The sequence below is a fragment of the Dysidea avara genome, chromosome 9 (assembly GCF_963678975.1).
Source record: "Dysidea avara chromosome 9, odDysAvar1.4, whole genome shotgun sequence".
In the NCBI taxonomy this organism is placed as follows: Eukaryota; Metazoa; Porifera; class Demospongiae; order Dictyoceratida; family Dysideidae; genus Dysidea; species Dysidea avara.
In genome coordinates, this window is record NC_089280.1 from 36,544,326 (window position 1) to 36,565,052 (window position 20,727).

The following is a 20,727-nucleotide window of genomic DNA, read 5'->3' on the forward strand; positions in this document are numbered from 1 at the left end:
TACTATTATTCTGCTGTTTGTATTAAACTGTAACTGCCTATGGCCTTAATTGTGTTGAACAGTTGTACACAATGTCACCTTGTTTTGTTAAAACAAATACTTTACACAAAGTTGTGCATACACAATGCTATTGATCCATGTAAAGTTATAACATCATGATAGTTATCATAATCGTGATATGTCACATCCTACAATTGTGAAAGTAACAAAATGTTACAATCGCTCAGCCCTAGTGTAACAGATAACTTACAACAGAGCTGTACTTTTGTTAGTTCATTATTTTTTCAAATAATGTTCCACCGTAATACCTGATAGTTGCACACTTTGTTTCTGGTAATATTCTTATTGTTTCAGGCACTGTTTGATGTTACTGATCAAATTGAGATCAAAAGACGTTTTGACTTTCTGTTTTGGTTGGTCAAGACTGATGTCACGTTGTTTCTCCTAGCAACCAGTGACAGCTTGTATCAAAGTAAGTAGCTACAAGTGGACCCCTCTTGGTTGTTAGGTTAGGGTTAGTTGTTAGGTTAGGGTTAGATTTGCTATTTGCAGTAATTTTCAGTAACCACATCTTGTGTGTATTGTAGTGGTGAGCTGTTAGGTCTACATGTATATGACTTGTTACCAGATCACATGTTGGCTCGTGGATATAATCCTAGTAGTAAGGTTTAATTTTATAAATACTCCATAGTCATGAAATACAAACAATTACTCAAGACAAAGCAGTTTTTATATATTGCGCTAAATTACTGTGTCAGTAGTTAATAATGAACTTTTCAACATAGTGTGGACACTATAAATGATGTGGTCACTTAGTGATGCTTTTCTGTAACAAATTGACTAATCCAGTAAAGAGTTGTAAACTAAAATTATGATTTTCATGTATTACATTATTAGTCACCGCGGCTAAGATCCAGGCAGTGTTAAGGGTGTATCGTGGTGTTAAGAAGGTTACTCTGAAGGTAAAAGAGGTTACCATAGTGAAGGAGGAGGTATCGGAAGATGAAGGAGAAGTGATCTCATCCAGTGAAGAAGAGGATGGCAAGAAGGACCCTGTAATGGCTGATCAGGGAGTTACTAAAGGAGCTACTAAGAGTGGTGGTCCCAGTGAAGTGGAAGGAGCAGATGATATGAAGAAGATAAGGTATATTGTGTGAAGTAGACACCAGCTTACTGGGAACTACCCCTGGGGACCACATGGTGTTTATAACTCTGAGCTGCTAGCTGACCCAGCTACATAGTCAAATGTAACACTCAACTACTCTAATAGAACAGTTACATTTTGACAGGTAACTGGTGTCTGGGTAAGGGAAACTATACTGTGTTAGTATGTGTACAGCAAGCCACAGGCTAATACAAGATTACCCTCTACAATGAGTACATTAACTTTTGTATAAAGTGTCCAGTTTGACTAGTTTGACTAGTTTCTAGTCTAAACCAACTAAAAGAGTGCAGCCATCAATAACAGGTTAGTTTGTGATATTAAAGAGTGATGGGCAAGAAATGGAAGTATGTATGTATACGGTGAGCTGGTGTTGGGACTATACCAACCCATTTTGATGAAATGACAGTAGTAGTTAATGTGAGGCCAAACTATGTCCGACTTCTTTGGAAAGTTCTACAGTAGGTGGCAACTACTTGTTGGAGATATTCACTGAGGTGTGATAGTGTGTCCTGAGTACTGACATTTGTTGTAGATGGTTTAGCCCTAGCAGCTGTCTTGAATGTGTGTGAGAAATGATGACATCATGTGAGCTAATAGTCACATGGTTTGGTGAGTACTGTGTTCATGAGACATAGGGGACATTGTGAAGTCAAAGGACATTACAGTGAAGTCTACAAATACAGTCTCCTCTCTCAAGTCTGGGTACATCTGCACTTGCCAGTATCCAGCAGTTAATTCTAAAGCATTGCATTTCCCAGCTGGTGTAGGAGATCATCAAATGGTGTAGGAGATCATCAGATGGTGTAGGAGACCATCAGCTGGTGTAGGAGATCTTTAGTTTCTATGTGAAGGAAAAGTCTCACTCTTGATAGCTAATGAGATCCAAGCTGCAATGGTCACTACAGAAGCATATATTCTCTGTTCCATTACAACCGAACCATGTTCATCTGATGGGGTCATCATGTTCTGTGTCTCCTCAAAGTTGCTTGGCTATTTCTTCCCTGGCTGCACAGGAAGTAAGTTGTACTGTATGCACTTTGGCTGGGCTTCTCTAGTATCAACTTTTCTCTCACTATAATAATTATGTACATTATGATACTGACAAAGTAAGGAGTACAGTTTGCACTATTCTCCCTCTGCCGTTGACTGGGTCATCTGCTGTTGACTGGGTCATCTTCTGCTAGCTGATGATCACGTGTATCAATAGAGGTAATGTTCCCACCTTGTTGGTATGTGGTGGATAACCTGCACTACTGTGTTGGGTTTACTTCACTAGCCTCGTGACCACAAGCAGAACCTGTGCAAGCACACAATTCACCTTACACAGCTGAGTATGTGGTTTTGTTGTCAAAGGTTTCATCAAAATACAGCTGTTCATAAAGTGTAAATGTGTGGTGGTTGTATGTGTGAGGCAATTTTGTCCATTTTTTTTTCAAGTACAGCAACTGTGGTCACCGTTTTGAAAAGTTCTGGACCTCATGATGGTGACATCAGCATCAGTATCTCTACAGCTGGTACCTCAGCACTATCCAACTTCCATGGTCAGTGACATGCACCCATCAGAGAATCTGAATAGGTTTTGGCTATATATGTTTGGGAAGCTGTATGTGTTGAGCCATTACCTTATTTGGGCTGCTTGGGTACCACAGCATTGCTAACCATATTTTTAGGTTGCTTGCGAATTTGTAGAACAGAAATGTGATCGAACATGTGACCCATAATACGAATAATCTTGAGCTACCAAGGATTGTAGTTAATAGTTCGCCAGTGATGCTAATCTTTATATGATAGACAAAATACACAAATTTTCATCAGAAATTCAATTTTAAACCCTCACATGAATTGTGTACATGATTTTTTATATTTTGCAAGCAACCTGAGAAATACGGTACACTCTTGTGCAGTTTACGATGTTTTGGAATGTGATTGACTTTACCACACACATAATGCTCACATGGGATTTAGGAGCAATAGAGATAATTACTGCTAGTGAGCCATGAGGAAGAACACTTGCCCTGTACTAGAGTTCTGATCTGTCTGTTTTGAGATTTGTTAGTCTCTGCTTGGCTACAATTAATGCATAGCTGGTTGTATGACATACTGCTGGGCTGTCCATAAGGGAGTTGACTAAATAGAAATGCATACTATACTGGATTCAGTGGAAAGGTGTTCATTCCAGTACATTACTTGAAATGATCTTTTTAATCAGGTGGTGCAGTCAGAGACTCTCTCTTTGTCCTGTCGTATAAGTTCTTGGGCAGTTAGCATACAGCTAGCCGGTTAGTTACCATACAGCTAGCCGGTTAGTTAGCATACAGCTAGCCGGTTAGTTAGCATACAGCTAGCCAGGCAGTTAGCATACAGCTAGCCAGGCAGTTAGCATACAGCTAGCCGGGTAGTTAGCATACAGCTAGCCGAGCAGTTAGCATACAGCTAGCCGGGCAGTTAGCATACAGCTAGCCGGGAAGTTAGCATACAGCTAGCTGGGCAGTTAGCATACAGCTAGCAGGGCAGTTAGCATACAGCTAGCCGGTTAGTTACCATACAGCTAGCCGGTTAGTTAGCATACAGCTAGCCAGGCAGTTAGCATACAGCTAGCCAGGCAGTTAGCACACAGCTAGCCGGGTAGTTAGCATACAGCTAGCCGGGTAGTTAGCATACAGCTAGCCGGGCAGTTAGCATACAGCTAGCTGGGCAGTTAGCATACAGCTAGCAGGGCAGTTAGCATACAGCTAGCTGGGCAGTTAGCATACAGCTAGCAGGGCAGTTAGCATACAGCTAGCCAGGCAGTTAGCACACAGCTAGCCGGGTAGTTAGCATACAGCTAGCCGGGCAGTTAGCATACAGCTAGCCGGGCAGTTAGCATACAGCTAGCTGGACAGTTAGCACACAGCTAGCCAGGCAGTTAGCACACAGCTAGCTGGACAGTTAGCACACAGCTAGCCGGGCAGTTAGCATACAGCTAGCCGGGCAGTTAGCACACAGCTAGCCGAGCAGTTAGCACACAGCTAGCTGGGCAGTTAGCATACAGCTAGCTGGGCAGTTAGCATACAGCTAGCTGGGCAGTTAGCATACAGCTAGCCAGGCAGTTAGCACACAGCTAGCCGGGCAGTTAGCATACAGCTAGCCGGGCAGTTAGCACACAGCTAGCCAGGCAGTTAGCACACAGCTAGCTGGGCAGTTAGCATACAGCTAGCCAGGCAGTTAGCACACAGCTAACCAGGCAGTTAGCATACAGCTAGCTGGGTTTAGGTGAGCTTGCATGCTTGGATTATGCTAGTGAATGACTGCCTCTGTTCAGTATTCTTTAAATGTCTTGTGTTACACTTTGCTGCGTGTTTCACTTTGTCTCTTACTCTAATGTGAGAAGCTAATTTTCAAACCATAGTTCAGGATCACTGCTACTCGTAGGTGCTTTGCCTCATTGTCCATGATCAACCATACAGCAATAGATCACTAAGACCCTTGGACACAGGTGAGTAGTCACTGGCCAATGACATGATAATGGAAGAGAATTTTATTAAAGAGCTCACTATATGAGACATCACCTCACATCCTCCAAGAAAATTATTATCAGAAGGAAGCAGTATTGATTATTTTAGCTTCTCAACAACCCACTATCGATATGTTAAGTGTCTAGTACAACACTCTGACTACATCTATTGTTTGATATGAATGTCACTGATTTTGAGGTGTTGTCCTCCCAAAAATATACAATGTGTTAGTGTTTGTGTAGAGACTTGGTTGTTGTCCATTAGGATTTTTATTTTGTAGTGGCTGTATCTCAGATTTTCATGCAAAACGTGATAGGTTGCAGTTGCTCAATTTTTACAAAGCAAATTCTGTACCTTTTATGCTAGACTACAATTTCCAGCCTGTTGTCACAAGTTTTATTAGCTTAGCATAATGATTGTGATGATGTCGATCGAATGCAAGTAGGTCGTAATAGTGTACTACCCCACCGATCTGTACCAAAATGGCTATAATATTGGCTTTGATTCGATAGAGAAATTACAATAGTAAGAAGCTAGTTTCTCGGTAGCATCTTTATGATGTTGGAGGTTTTGCCTTGGCATATCATTCCTTCCTTCACTTCTGTTCATCGTTTCTACTTATCCAGTCATGTGATCACTTATTGCAGATCATTTATTGATCTATTTGAGTGTCACACACAGTGTATCAGCCTTGAATCAACAGTACTAACTACATCTTGGATGTTGTCATGGCCTAATTTCCTTAGTGTTGACGTTGTTCTCCTGGTAGTGGTGTTGCCAGTGGTTGGTGATGATCTTTTCAAGTTAAGTGATAGTGTTACTTCATCTGGTAATTGTTTACCTTTGGTAACAGAATGACACTCAGAAAGTTTCACCTGTGTGAGTTTGATGTTTAGAGAAAGATCATAATAGTGGGAGCTCCAATCCAAGTTGCTCAATAATAATTACAGAAATACTATTAAGCATACACAGAGTATAGTGTTACACTTCTCCCCCACCCTTACAGTGTCACTACTGACTACACACCTTCACTAGTGGAGTTGTTGTGTCACCTTAGAGATGATGTTGCCATGGGAGCAGTACGGCTACTAATAGACAGTGCGCAAATGATGAACAGTACTCTAAATGATGATCACCCTGGTAAGTAGTGTATCATGTGAGGTGGTCATGTGATCTCACGTTGATTTACAGAAGAAGCCATGGAAGAGGAAGGAGAAATGTCTGGTGATATTAGTAGAGTGAATGAGGCTGGGAGAGCTCTGGTGAGGAAACTATAGTACGTTCACGTTGAGCTGAATCCTCAAAAACATTTAATAACTCATGGATGCAATTACACATGATTTTGAAATTTGGCTCATTTGTAGTACTGCTTGATCCGCTAAAAATATTTTGAAATCTTTTTGTTCAAATGTTTGACATAATATTTACGGCCAATCAAAATTTTCACAATACATTTCCTATGGGGAAGCCATATAAGCACAGTGTCCATTACGGCCCTTTCCCGAACTTGTACTGGAGCCAAACTGTACATGTCTGTTGTTGACACCTTTACTGTTACCAATAATCATCTGGTTGGCTGAAATGTTAACTCTGCTGAGAAAAAATCCACTTTTAATTTTTAGCTGTTTTTCAGGATTCAGCTCAACGTGAACATACTATAGTTACGTATGACATCTCACTGTGACCACCTCATTATAGTGACCATGTCAAGTAGGTCCCAAACATAGCTAAGGTGTACTTCATGACCTCATTAATAAGACCACCTCATTATAGTGACCATGTCAAGTAGGTCCCAAACATAGCTAAGGTATACTTCATGACATCATTAATAAGACCACCTCATTATAGTGACCATGTCAAGTAGGTCCCAAACATAGCTAAGGTGTACTTCATGACCTTATTAATAAGACCACCTCATTATAGTGACCATGTCAAGTAGGTCCCAAACATAGCTAAGGTATACTTCATGACCTCATTAATAAGACCACCTCATTATAGTGACCATGTCAAGTAGGTCCCAAACATAGCTAAGGTATACTTCATGACATCATTAATAAGACCACCTCATTATAGTGACCATGTCAGATATTATTGTTGTGTACTTTTTCAGCCGCTACTTTAGGTAGCCATTTTAATGGTGTTTTTGAATTAAGGAGTTAAATGCTGATATATTTCCCTCCAGAATTTACTGTTGTTGAAGATGCAGGAGGTCGCCTTCACTCATCTCTACCCTGCTACCAAGGGAACGGGAACAGTTGCTGAGGAGATTATCCAGTTCGCAGCTGCCCTCCAGTCTAAAGGAACAGAATTGTGTGACATGTTACTAGAGGCAGAAGATGACATGATGTGAGTTACTTCATTACACTGTACAATAATGACATTGTTCTCGTTACCACAGTCAGTACTGGTTGTACCAGTTGATTATTATGGTTGGGCAGATTTGTTCTGATATGCATGCTGGACAACTGGTAGCTCATCTCTTGATGAAGTGTGATAGTAAAGACAAGGTGCCTGTGTGTGTGTGTGTGTAGTGTGTGTGTGTGTAGTGTGTGTGTGCGTGTGTAGTGTGTGTGTGTGTGTGTGTGCGTGTGTGCTTGCATGTGCAATGTAGTGTGTGTGTGTAGTGTAGTGTAGTGTAGTGTAGTGTGTGTGTGCGTGTGCAGTGTAGTATGTGTGTGTGTGTGTAGTGTAGTGGTGTGTGTGTGTGGTGTGTGTGTGTGTGTTTGTAGTGTGTGTGTGTGTGTGTGTGTGTGTGTGTGTGTGTGTGTGTGTGTGTGTGTGTGTGTGTGTGTGTGCGTGTGTGCTTGCGTGTGCAATGTAGTGTGTGTAGTGTAGTGTAGTGTGTGTGTGCGTGTGCAGTGTAGTATGTGTGTGTGTGTGTAGTGTAGTGTGTGTGTGTGTGTGTGTGTGTAGTGTGTGTGTAGTGTGTGTATGTGTGTATGTGCGTGTGTGTGTGTGTGTGTGTGTGTGTGTGTGTGTGTGTGTGTGTGTGTGTGTGTGTGTGTGTAGTTGTGTGTGTGTAGTTGTGTGTGTGTGTGTGTGTGTGTGTGTAGTTGTGTGTGTGTGTAGTGTGTATAGTTGTGTGTGTGTGTGTGTGTGTAGTGTGTGTAGTTGTGTGTGTGTGTGTGTGTAGTTGTGTGTGTGTGTAGTGTGTATAGTTGTGTGTGTGTAGTGTGTTTGTGTGTGTGTGTAGTGTGTGTGTGTGTATGTAGTGTGTGTGTGTGTGTAGTTGTGTGTGTGTGTAGTTGTGTGTGTGTGTGTGTAGTGTGTGTGTGTGTAGTTGTGTGTGTGTAGTGTGTGTGTGTGTGTAGTGTGTGTGTGTAGTGTGTAGTGTGTGTGTGTGTGTGTAGTGTGTGTGTGTGTGTGTGTGTGTGTGTGTATAGTGTGTGTGTGTGTGTGTAGTGTGTGTGTAGTGTGTGTGTATTGTAGTGTGTGTGTGTGTGTGTGTATAGTGTAATGTAGTGTGTATTGTGTGTGTAGTGTGTGTGTGTAGTGTAGTGTGTGTGTGTGTAGTGTAGTGTGTGTGTGTGTGTGTGTGTAGTGTAGTGTGTGTAGTGTGTAGTGTAGTGTGTGTGTGTGTGTAGTGTGTGTGTGTAGTGTAGTGTGTGTGTGTGTGTATGTGTGTGTGTGTAGTGTAGTGTGTGTGTGTAGTGTAGTGTAGTGTAGTGTGTGTAGTGTAGTGTGTGTGTGTAGTGTAGTGTGTGTGTGTGTGTATGTGTGTGTGTGTAGTGTAGTGTGTGTGTGTAGTGTAGTGTAGTGTGTGTGTGTAGTGTAGTGTAGTGTGTTTGTGTGTGTGTGTAGTGTAGTGTAGTGTGTTTGTGTGTGTGTGTAGTGTAGTGTAGTGTGTGTGTGTGTGTGTAGTGTGTGTGTAGTGTAGTGTAGTGTGTGTGTGTAGTGTGTGTTTGTGTGTGTGTGTGTGTGTAGTGTAGTGTAGTGTGTTTGTGTGTGTGTGTAGTGTAGTGTAGTGTGTTTGTGTGTGTGTGTAGTGTAGTGTGTGTGTGTAGTGTGTGTGTAGTGTAGTGTAGTGTGTGTGTGTGTAGTGTGTGTGTGTGTGTAGTGTAGTGTAGTGTAGTGTGTGTGTGTAGTGTAGTGTAGTGTGTGTGTGTAGTGTAGTGTAGTGTGTTTGTGTGTGTGTGTAGTGTAGTGTAGTGTGTTTGTGTGTGTGTGTAGTGTAGTGTAGTGTGTGTGTGTGTGTGTAGTGTGTGTGTGTGTAGTGTAGTGTGTTTGTGTGTGTGTGTAGTGTAGTGTGTGTGTGTAGTGTGTGTGTAGTGTAGTGTAGTGTGTGTGTGTGTAGTGTGTGTGTGTGTGTAGTGTAGTGTAGTGTAGTGTGTGTGTGTAGTGTAGTGTAGTGTGTGTGTGTAGTGTAGTGTAGTGTGTTTGTGTGTGTGTGTAGTGTAGTGTAGTGTGTGTGTGTAGTGTAGTGTAGTGTGTTTGTGTGTGTGTGTAGTGTAGTGTAGTGTGTTTGTGTGTGTGTGTAGTGTAGTGTAGTGTGTGTGTGTGTGTGTAGTGTGTGTGTATTGTAGTGTGTGTGTGTGTGTGTGTGTGTATAGTGTAATGTAGTGTGTATTGTGTGTGTAGTGTGTAGTGTGGTGTGTGTGTAGTGTAGTGTGTGTGTGTGTAGTGTAGTGTGTGTGTGTGTGTGTGTGTAGTGTGTGTGTGTAGTGTAGTGTGTGTAGTGCGTAGTGTAGTGTGTGTGTGTGTGTGTAGTGTGTGTGTGTAGTGTAGTGTGTGTGTATGTGTGTGTAGTGTAGTGTGTGTGTGTAGTGTAGTGTAGTGTAGTGTGTGTGTGTAGTGTAGTGTAGTGTGTGTGTGTAGTGTAGTGTAGTGTGTTTGTGTATGTGTGTAGTGTAGTGTAGTGTGTTTGTGTGTGTGTGTAGTGTAGTGTAGTGTGTGTGTGTGTAGTGTAGTGTAGTGTGTGTGTGTGTGGTGTGTGTATGTTTGTGTGTGTGTGTGTGTGTAGTGTAGTGTAGTGTGTTTGTGTGTGTGTGTAGTGTAGTGTAGTGTGTTTGTGTGTGTGTGTAGTGTAGTGTGTGTGTGTGTGTGTGTGTAGTGTGTGTGTAGTGTAGTGTGTGTAGTGTAGTGTAGTGTAGTGTGTGTAGTGTAGTGTAGTGTGTGTGTGTAGTGTAGTGTAGTGTGTTTGTGTGTGTGTGTAGTGTAGTGTAGTGTGTTTGTGTGTGTAGTGTAGTGTAGTGTGTGTGTAGTGTGTGTGTGTGTAGTGTAGTGTAGTGTGTGTGTGTAGTGTAGTGTAGTGTGTGTGTGTAGTGTAGTGTGTTTGTGTGTGTGTGTAGTGTAGTGTAGTGTGTTTGTGTGTGTAGTGTAGTGTAGTGTAGTGTGTGTGTGTAGTGTGTGTGTGTAGTGTGTGTGTGTGTGTAGTGTAGTGTGTGTGTGTGTGTAGTGTGTGTGTGTGTAGTGTGTGTGTGTAGTGTGTGTGTGTAGTGTGTGTGTGTAGTGTGTGTGTGTGTAGTGTAGTGTGTGTGTGTAGTGTGTGTGTAGTGTGTGTGTGTGTAGTGTAGTGTGTGTGTGTGTGTAGTGTGTGTGTAGTGTGTGTGTAGTGTGTGTGTAGTGTAGTGTAGTGTGTACGTACTTTATGGTCCTAATCAATTTATCTTATTCCTATCATACTTCCCTAGTTGTCGGTGGTGGTGAACATATTTCATGAAGTGTCAGTTGTTCATACTCAACTAGCTCACTCCACATTACAATCTGCTGTCCTCACATGTTGTCAACCAGTGACCAAACACCTCACAGTGTTGATGGGTAATGTATTGACACTTGTACAGCTACCAAAATCTTCTGCCAAACAACTACAAGTCAGGTACGCTGTAACAAATATGTGTAACTTATAGACCATGTCTATAAGTATCTAGTGGAATTTAATACCTTAGGCAAAGTTTATAACAATTAAATCTGAGAGTCTGTATGGTCTAGTAAAACATGACCAGATGTATACATGTTTGATAAACTCACAATCAAAATCACCTTTTTTACTGAGTATAGTATATACTATAGCACTTCAGTAAATACAAATATTGTACTTTGCGTGGGAGGATCAAAGCGATGCCGCATATCATATTGTCCATACAGTACTTATTAGCTGCACAAACTGTACTGTATGAGTCATACAAAACAGTTATGCAGCTAATTGGGAAAATATGGCACACTTGGGCAAATACAGTACAGTTATGCGGAGAATCTATTTACGGAATGTTACAAAAACAGCACACTGTAAATCACTAAAACCAGCCGAACTAATCCTACCAGTTCGTTCTACTGTTAGAAATAGACTGTATATACACTTACTGATCGTCCAATCACGAAGCAAGTCCACTAAGACAGCAGGATTGTTCACGTGCGTGACATTGTAAGTTGCTAAAACTAGCCAAACTAATCCTATTAGTTCGTTCTACGACTAGAAATAGATTGTATGAACGCTTACTGATATCCTGATCACCGAAAATCGCAGTAGTTTGAGGAGTACTAGAGAAAATTGCTCCAAGCCAGACGACCAGGAAGTACAATATAATTATCACTTAAAGCACTGCCTTGCTTGTGTGTACAAAAAATAAACCACTCGGGGGGTGTCTCAAGGTAAATACAGCATTCGGCTTCGCCTCGTGCTGTATTAGCCTCTTGACACACACCCTCGTGCTGTATTTTCTGTACACACGCGTGGCGGTGCTTTAACTGTAACGTAAAAGTGATTTTTGTTGCATAAGATGTCTCTAGGAGAGCATACTGTTTGATGATATAACATGCAGTACTGTACGTTATAGTCAAAGCACCGCCGCGCGTGTGTACAGAAAATACAGCATGAGGGTGTGTGTTGAGAGGCTAATACAGCATGAGGCAAAGCCGAGTGCTGTATTTGCCTCAAGACACCCCCCAAGTGCTGTATTTTTTGTACACACAAGCATAGGCGGTGCTTTAAGTGTTATATTGTACTTCCTGGTCGTCTGGCTCGGAGCAATTTTCTCTAGTACTCAAACTGCTGCGATTTTTGGTGATCAGGATATCAGTAAGATTTATATAATCTATTTCTAGTCGTAGAATGAACTAATAGGAGTAGAGCTGGGCGGTATTGAAAAATAGCAAACGGTATACCTTCAATAAAAAGTATCATGGTATTACTTATTAATGTAAAAGCCATTAGTATTAAAGTAACTGCCATTTACCTCAACAAAAGCACCAAATACCCATGGTAGCTCAGCAAACCTCAGGTACAAATTACCACAAACAAACTTGTTTACATTGTTTGGTTAGCTGACTACATCAGCACCTGCCTACAAAGGGAGTGTATAAACAGTGGAATGGACTACTGGAATGGTGGAATACTGGAATGGTGGAATGGGATTTTTTAAAGTTCAATATCAGTTTTAATATCCGAATAAGTACAATCCCTCCCCCTTAAGTAAGAAAATAAATAGGATTCCCCTTGAAGTCAGTTCTTTTAGCATAATTCGCCTCACTATAGACAAAGTTTACCAATGTAATGTACTGTAAAGTCAGTTGCTAAAGCAGTTTATTGTACTTTTACAATGCATACATGTAGTCAACTAGCTAGCTAACTTTTTTTATCATTTGGGAACAAGGGTTACGTCAGGAGTCTTCTTGGTATTCACATTCAATGTATAATGAAGCATTCATTTATTTATTATCAACCGCTTTACCAGTTAGGCACTGGAGGGCGAACAAAGAAGGCAGAGCTTGTACAAGGTGTTTACCACTAACCTATAGGAGCCTAAGTGAAAATCTGTAGGTAAAGTGAAACAGGACTATCTTGTAAGCGTTTACAATGAGCCTTTGCCACAATTATGTCAGAAACAAAGTTTAAGCCAAAGTTTTTTGTGGCAGTACCACATTACACACTGAACTGAACCTTCATTAAGACAGTTAGTTTCAGACATACAATAAAGTATTGAGTTATAAGTCATACAAGTGTTGTGGTGAGGAAAAGTATGCTAAAATAGCTGACTTCAATGGGAATACTATTTGTTTGCTTACTTACTTAAGGGAAGAAGTTGTGCTTATTTAGTCGCAAAAAAATGATATTGAGCTTTAAAAATTTCCATTCCATCATTCCAGTATTCCACCATTCCAGTAGTCCATTCCACTGTTTGTACACTCCTGCCTACAAACATTGTCACATGTCTGGTTACCTTCTAAATATGGGATGAAACAAGCCCACAGGGAGGCATAGTGCCCAGATGGTATGGCGGTATTAAAAAAAAAACAGGCAGTATCAAAACCAGGGGTAAGTAGAATTCTAGGAAACGGGAACGGAACGGAAACGGAAAGCGGGAACGGAAACGACCAACGGAAAATGCCTGATGAAGGTTATCATGTCAATATACCGGTTAGATTTTACAGCATGATGCTTCTTTGTAACATTGGTGGACCCTCCGTACTGTTCCGCTAAAACGATCGAAACTCTCTAATAGAGCAGTCACCGTCCATTAAAATACTCTAATAGAGCAGTCACAGAATGTTTTACAAACCATGTATCTCACCAGGGGCCTTTTAGTATTGAAAGTTTGTGAATAATTGTACTATAGCTGGCAACACTCAGCCTCTTCATTGGAGTCACCTCAACCTGACACATACTGATTACTGTATCTACCACATACCTAACTTTTATCTTGACAATATTGCAGCCATACACCTTCTAACATCTTTATGTAAACACAGTCAATTGATTAGAATACTTGTAAATCTCTTCACTCTTAATTGTTGAATCTTTTGTATGGTTTCAAGGAGTATGGTTATTTCAGATTTTTACATAGTGTTGATGATATAGCTAGTGTGTGCCATATGAGACTAGCCATGCACGTCTTGCAGCTGACAAGCAAGCTAACAGCATACCTTATCATACATAACTCTTATCAGGAAGCTGCATGTAAGTGCATATCCTATATAGACACTGTCTTCAGTCTATATAATTACACAAACTTCTTCAAGCATGTTTCAGTGTTGAATCTTTTAAAATGTTTATAGTTTTAAAGGAACAGTTAACAGTCAGCGTTGATGACTCTTTCGCTAGTCTACATACCTCATCTTTGCCAGCCATAGTTGCTCCATCATTCACAGGTTTAAAGGTCCGCATAGTAGCTAGCTAGCTAAAACATTCTTGACTGTTCTAGTAGAGTATTTTAATGCACGGTGACTGCTCTATTAGAGAGTTTTGATCGCTTTTGCGGAACAGTGCGAAAGGGTCCAACAATGTTACAAAGAAGCATCATGCTGTAAAATCTAACCTGTATATTGACATGATAACCTTCATCAGGCATTTTCCGTTGGTCGTTTCCGTTCCCGCTTTCCGTTTCCGTTCCATTCCCATTTTCCTAGAATTCTACTTACCCCAAAACCAGTATGACTTAAATACCACAGATTACTATCAAAACTGGTATGACTTAAATATCACAGATTACTATCAAAACCAGTATGACTTAAATATCACAGATTAATATCAAAACCAGTATGACTTAAATATCACAGATTACTGTCAAAACCGGTATGACTTAAATATCACAGATTAATATCAAAACCAGTATGACTTAAATACCACAGATTACTGTCAAAACTGGTATGACTTAAATATCACAGATTACTGTCAAAACTGGTATGACTTAAATATCACAGATTACTATCAATACCGGTATGACTTAAATATCACAGATTACTATCAAAACTGGTATGACTTAAATATCACAGATTACTGTCAAAACTGGTATGACTTAAATATCACAGATTACTAACAATACCGGTATGACTTAAATATCACAGATTACTATCAAAACTGGTATGACTTAAATATCACAGATTACTGTCAAAACTGGTATGACTTAAATATCACAGATTACTATCAATACCGGTATGACTTAAATATCACAGATTACTATCAAAACTGGTATGACTTAAATATCACAGATTACTAACAATACCGGTATGACTTAAATATCACAGATTACTATCAAAACTGGTATGACTTAAATATCACAGATTACTATCAAAACTGGTATGACTTAAATATCACAGATTAATATCAAAACCAGTATGACTTAAATATCACAGATTAATATCAAAACCAGTATGACTTAAATATCACAGATTACTAACAATACCGGTATGACTTAAATATCACAGATTACTATCAAAACTGGTATGACTTAAATATCACAGATTACTATCAAAACTGGTATGACTTAAATATCACAGATTACTATCAAAACTGGTATGACTTAAATATCACAGATTAATATCAAAACCAGTATGACTTAAATATCACAGATTAATATCAAAACCAGTATGACTTAAATATCACAGATTAATATCAAAACCAGTATGACTTAAATACCACAGATTACTGTCAAAACTGGTATGACTTAAATATCACAGATTACTATCAAAACTGGTATGACTTAAATATCACAGATTACTATCAAAACTGGTATGACTTAAATATCACAGATTAATATCAAAACCAGTATGACTTAAATATCACAGATTAATATCAAAACCGGTATGACTTAAATATCACAGATTAATATCAAAACCAGTATGACTTAAATATCACAGATTAATATCAAAACCGGTATGACTTAAATATCACAGATTACTGTCAAAACTGGTATGACTTAAATATCACAGATTACTATCAAAACTGGTATGACTTAAATATCACAGATTACTGTCAAAACTGGTATGACTTAAATATCACAGATTACTAACAATACCGGTATGACTTAAATATCACAGATTACTATCAAAACTGGTATGACTTAAATATCACAGATTACTATCAAAACTGGTATGACTTAAATATCACAGATTACTGTCAAAACTGGTATGACTTAAATATCACAGATTACTATCAAAACTGGTATGACTTAAATATCACAGATTACTATCAAAACTGGTATGACTTAAATATCACAGATTACTAACAATACCGGTATGACTTAAATATCACAGATTACTATCAAAACTGGTATGACTTAAATATCACAGATTACTATCAAAACTGGTATGACTTAAATATCACAGATTACTAACAATACCGGTATGACTTAAATATCACAGATTACTATCAAAACTGGTATGACTTAAATATCACAGATTACTATCAAAACTGGTATGACTTAAATATCACAGATTACTGTCAAAACTGGTATGACTTAAATATCACAGATTACTGTCAAAACTGGTATGACTTAAATATCACAGATTACTGTCAAAACTGGTATGACTTAAATATCACAGATTACTAACAATACCGATATATCGTCCAGCTCTAAATAGGATTAGTTAGGCTAGTTTTAGCAATTTACAATGTCACGCACATGATCAATCGTGCTGTCTTAGTGGAGTCGCTTCGTGATCAGATGATCAGTAAGTGTATACACAGTCTATTTCTAACAGTAGAACGAACTGGTAGGATTAGTTTGGCTGGTTTTAGTGATTTACAGTGTGTTGTTATCGTAACATTCCGTAAATAAATTCTCCGCATAACTGTACTGTATTTGCCATGTTTGCCCAATGAAGTGCATAACTGTACTGTATTTGCCATGTTTGCCCAATGAAGTGCATAGCTGTACTGTATGTGCCATGTTTGCCCAGTGAAGTGCATAACTGTACTGTATTTGCCATGTTTGCCCAATGAAGTGCATAGCTGTACTGTATGTGCCATGTTTGCCCAGTGAAGTGCATAACTGTACTGTATTTGCCATGTTTGCCCAATGAAGTGCATAACTGTACTGTATGTGCCATGTTTGCCCAATGAAGTGCATAACTGTACTGTATGTGCCATGTTTGCCCAATGAAGTGCATAACTGTACTGTATGTGCCATGTTTGCCCAATGAAGTGCATAGCTGTACTGTATGTGCCATGTTTGCCCAATGAAGTGCATAGCTGTACTGTATGTGCCATGTTTGCCCAATGAAGTGCATAGCTGTACTGTATTTGCCATGTTTGCCCAATGAAGTGCATAACTGTACTGTATTTGCCATGTTTGCCCAATGAAGTGCATAGCTGTACTGTATTTGCCATGTTTGCCCAATGAAGTGCATAGCTGTACTGTATGTGCCATGTTTGCCCAATGAAGTGCATAACTGTACTGTATGTGCCATGTTTGCCCAATGAAGTGCATAACTGTACTGTATTTGCCATGTTTGCCCAATGAAGTGCATAACTGTACTGTATGTGCCATGTTTGCCCAATGAAGTGCATAACTGTACTGTATGTGCCATGTTTGCCCAATGAAGTGCATAACTGTACTGTATGTGCCATGTTTGCCCAATGAAGTGCATAACTGTACTGTATTTGCCATGTTTGCCCAATGAAGTGCATAACTGTACTGTATGTGCCATGTTTGCCCAATGAAGTGCATAACTGTACTGTATTTGCCATGTTTGCCCAATGAAGTGCATAACTGTACTGTATTTGCCATGTTTGCCCAATGAAGTGCATAGCTGTACTGTATGTGCCATGTTTGCCCAATGAAGTGCATAACTGTACTGTATGTGCCATGTTTGCCCAGTGAAGTGCATAACTGTACTGTATGTGCCATGTTTGCCCAATGAAGTGCATAACTGTACTGTATGTGCCATGTTTGCCCAATGAAGTGCATAACTGTACTGTATGTGCCATGTTTGCCCAATGAAGTGCATAACTGTACTGTATGTGCCATGTTTGCCCAATGAAGTGCATAACTGTACTGTATGTGCCATGTTTGCCCAATGAAGTGCATAACTGTACTGTATTTGCCATGTTTGCCCAATGAAGTGCATAACTGTACTGTATTTGCCATGTTTGCCCAATGAAGTGCATAACTGTACTGTATGTGCCATGTTTGCCCAATGAAATGCATAACTGTACTGTATGTGCCATGTTTGCCCAATGAAGTGCATAACTGTACTGTATGTGCCATGTTTGCCCAATGAAGTGCATAACTGTACTGTATTTGCCATGTTTGCCCAATGAAGTGCATAACTGTACTGTATGTGCCATGTTTGCCCAATGAAGTGCATAACTGTACTGTATGTGCCATGTTTGCCCAATGAAATGCATAACTGTACTGTATTTGCCATGTTTGCCCAATGAAATGCATAACTGTACTGTATTTGCCATGTTTGCCCAATGAAGTGCATAACTGTACTGTATTTGCCATGTTTGCCCAATGAAGTGCATAACTGTACTGTATTTGCCATGTTTGCGGGCGTCTGGATTCAGTGGAATGGAATGGTGGACTGGAATGGTGGAATGGACTGGAATGGTGGAATGGACTGGAATGGTGGAATGGACTGGACTGGAATGGTGGAATGGACTGGACTGGAACAAACAATGGAATACCGATAGACTGACCATGGACTCCGACGCTTCTTGGATTATACACAGCTGTAGCGTCCCTGCGTCCTGAGCACAGTGAGGGCGCGAAGGGTTACTAAATCGCTTGGTCGCGGTGTCTAACTTATTTAGATTATGGTTTAAATCACGTACCAAGCGTCTGTTCATCATCTTCTGAATCGTGCTCCGACGTCGACATAGCTAGTCACTTTCTACATTATCCACTGTACATATCTATACGGATGTCGACTTGTAATAATTATAATCAATTAATTAAGAGCTAGCTAGATCACGTGCAGCTGAAATGCCAATTACATTTGATTTGTTGAATCAACTGTGTGATGCATTACAACTGAACTGATGTACGAAAGTCCCAGCATAGATAATACGTGCTTATATTATCTATGACTCCAATCCATTAGGTGGCACTTATCTCTCAAACTCTTAGCGCATGTATTATTAATTATCGTTGGTTGTAGCTGAGCGTGCATTATTATAATTATATTGTGTACTGTGTAGGTATGATTATAATGCACAGGTGTAATTATAATTGTGTCCAAATCATTACAAAACTCAGTGTAGCTATGCGGGAGCGTTAACAATGTTCTGGGGTACTGGTCTCGCGTGGCCAGACCCTTTCCGCACAGTCGCTTATCGATTGGAGATTATAAGTTTTGTATTGGCATCACGCTGACTTCTGCCATACGTACTGGTATATACCTACGTAGTCTATAATATCTATGGTGCTGAGTATAATCCCGGCAGCGTCGGAGTCCATGGCCAGTCTACCGGAATAGTCTACCGGAATTCCACCAGTCCATTCCACCATTCCAGTCCATTCCACCATTCCAGTCCATTCCACCATTCCAGTCCATTCCACCGTTCCAGTCCACCATTCCATTCCACTGAATCCAGACGCCCCATGTTTGCCCAATGAAGTGCATAACTGTACTGTATTTGCCATGTTTGCCCAATGAAGTGCATAACTGTACTGTATTTGCCATGTTTGCCCAATGAAGTGCATAACTGTACTGTATTTGCCATGTTTGCCCAATGAAGTGCATAACTGTACTGTATTTGCCATGTTTGCCCAATGAAGTGCATAACTGTACTGTATGTGCCATGTTTGCCCAATGAAGTGCATAACTGTACTGTATGTGCCATGTTTGCCCAATGAAATGCATAACTGTACTGTATTTGCCATGTTTGCCCAATGAAATGCATAACTGTACTGTATTTGCCATGTTTGCCCAATGAAGTGCATAACTGTACTGTATTTGCCATGTTTGCCCAATGAAGTGCATAACTGTACTGTATTTGCCATGTTTGCCCAATGAAGTGCATAACTGTACTGTATGTGCCATGTTTGCCCAATGAAGTGCATAACTGTACTGTATTTGCCATGTTTGCCCAATGAAGTGCATAACTGTACTGTATGTGCCATGTTTGCCCAAATAGCTGCATAACTGTTCTGTATGATTCATACAGTACAGTTATGCAGCTAATAAGTACTGTATGGATAATACAATACGCGGCATCGCTTTGATCCTCCCAGGCAAAGTACAATATGCAATAATATCAGCCCATCTTACATCAAATACAACAAGAAAACACTTACAGGAGGCCAGATATAGAATTTCAGAAACTTGAAGTTGGCTGCCTGCCTACCTGACCACATTTGCAAGTGTGGAGGCTAAACGAAACAGCACAATTTTACGCCACAAAAATGAACTCACCAGTGGGATGTGTCTTGAAGTTCTGATGATTCTGTGCCTTGTCTTATTTTATCTTCAATTAGTCGTCTCCTTCATGCAATGAAACTCTATCAGGTGTTAATAATTTTCTGTATCAACAATTTCCTTGAGCAGCATATTTAGATGCCGCAAAATTAGTTAAAGCGCTAACACTACTGTAAAAGGTACTAGACAACCATAGATATGTATATGTAACTTCAGGATAGGTTCTAGACCACACCCACTAATGATCTTAGTTGACTAATAACGATCGAGTATGGAGACCACACCTCTTAATAATCTATTATCTCTAACATGATGACCTCACCCCTTTGTTAGTCTAACTGTATTTATAATGATGGCATGGTATCAGCACAACGTGGTTTACAGAGTGACTGCTGAGTTTTGGTTGCAGGCTAACCAGTTGAGTCTCTATGTGGGGGAAATCTCAATGTAATGTTTTTGTGCACTTGTTTGTTTGTTAACTTTTTTTTGTAAAATAAAACTGTGACTGGTGAACCCACACGTACCACATCAAAAGAAAGAAATGGTGCACGCCTTCAGCTATCAATTATCGTCTGAAAAGTGAAGTATCCATTACGCTTCATTGTCAGCTATGTTCAACACAGTACACAGCATTATGAATCAAGAACTGTTCGAAAAGCACCTCTGCAATCAAAGTAGCCACAATGAAAAATATGGACGAGTTCTGTTATGAAGGGAAACCATCTCACGCTACCGCCAAATCGATACCTTTCACTGTCAGCAAAGATGAATGGGACACAAAGGAGGACACTGGTAAGTCCATGAAGAATGCATTGTACCAGGAGCTTATGAGCTGCCGAAGGCAGCGAAGGAGCTTGAAACTCAGTTCCATCACAATCCAAATTACGTCACGTTTTTTGAACAAATTGCTACAAGTGTTGCGCACAATTAGTATATGGTGTCGACTAATGAGATTTTACTTTCCTTATACGGAAACTAATCGCTAATGAA

The 20,727-nt window shown here is 39.9% G+C and overlaps 1 protein-coding gene across 1 annotated transcript in view; it reads left to right on the top strand.

Annotated features, from left to right (window-relative positions):
* Positions 1 to 20,727, top strand: part of LOC136265659 (integrator complex subunit 5-like) — a 56,872-nt gene that overhangs the window by 11,818 nt on the left and 24,327 nt on the right. Inside the window, exons 9-15 of the mRNA XM_066060554.1 lie at positions 355 to 472; positions 898 to 1,144; positions 5,666 to 5,799; positions 5,851 to 5,921; positions 6,842 to 7,005; positions 7,058 to 7,166; positions 10,290 to 10,474. Coding sequence (XP_065916626.1) covers positions 355 to 472; positions 898 to 1,144; positions 5,666 to 5,799; positions 5,851 to 5,921; positions 6,842 to 7,005; positions 7,058 to 7,166; positions 10,290 to 10,474 — 1,028 coding nt within the window. The remainder of the gene's footprint in view (positions 1 to 354; positions 473 to 897; positions 1,145 to 5,665; positions 5,800 to 5,850; positions 5,922 to 6,841; positions 7,006 to 7,057; positions 7,167 to 10,289; positions 10,475 to 20,727) is intronic.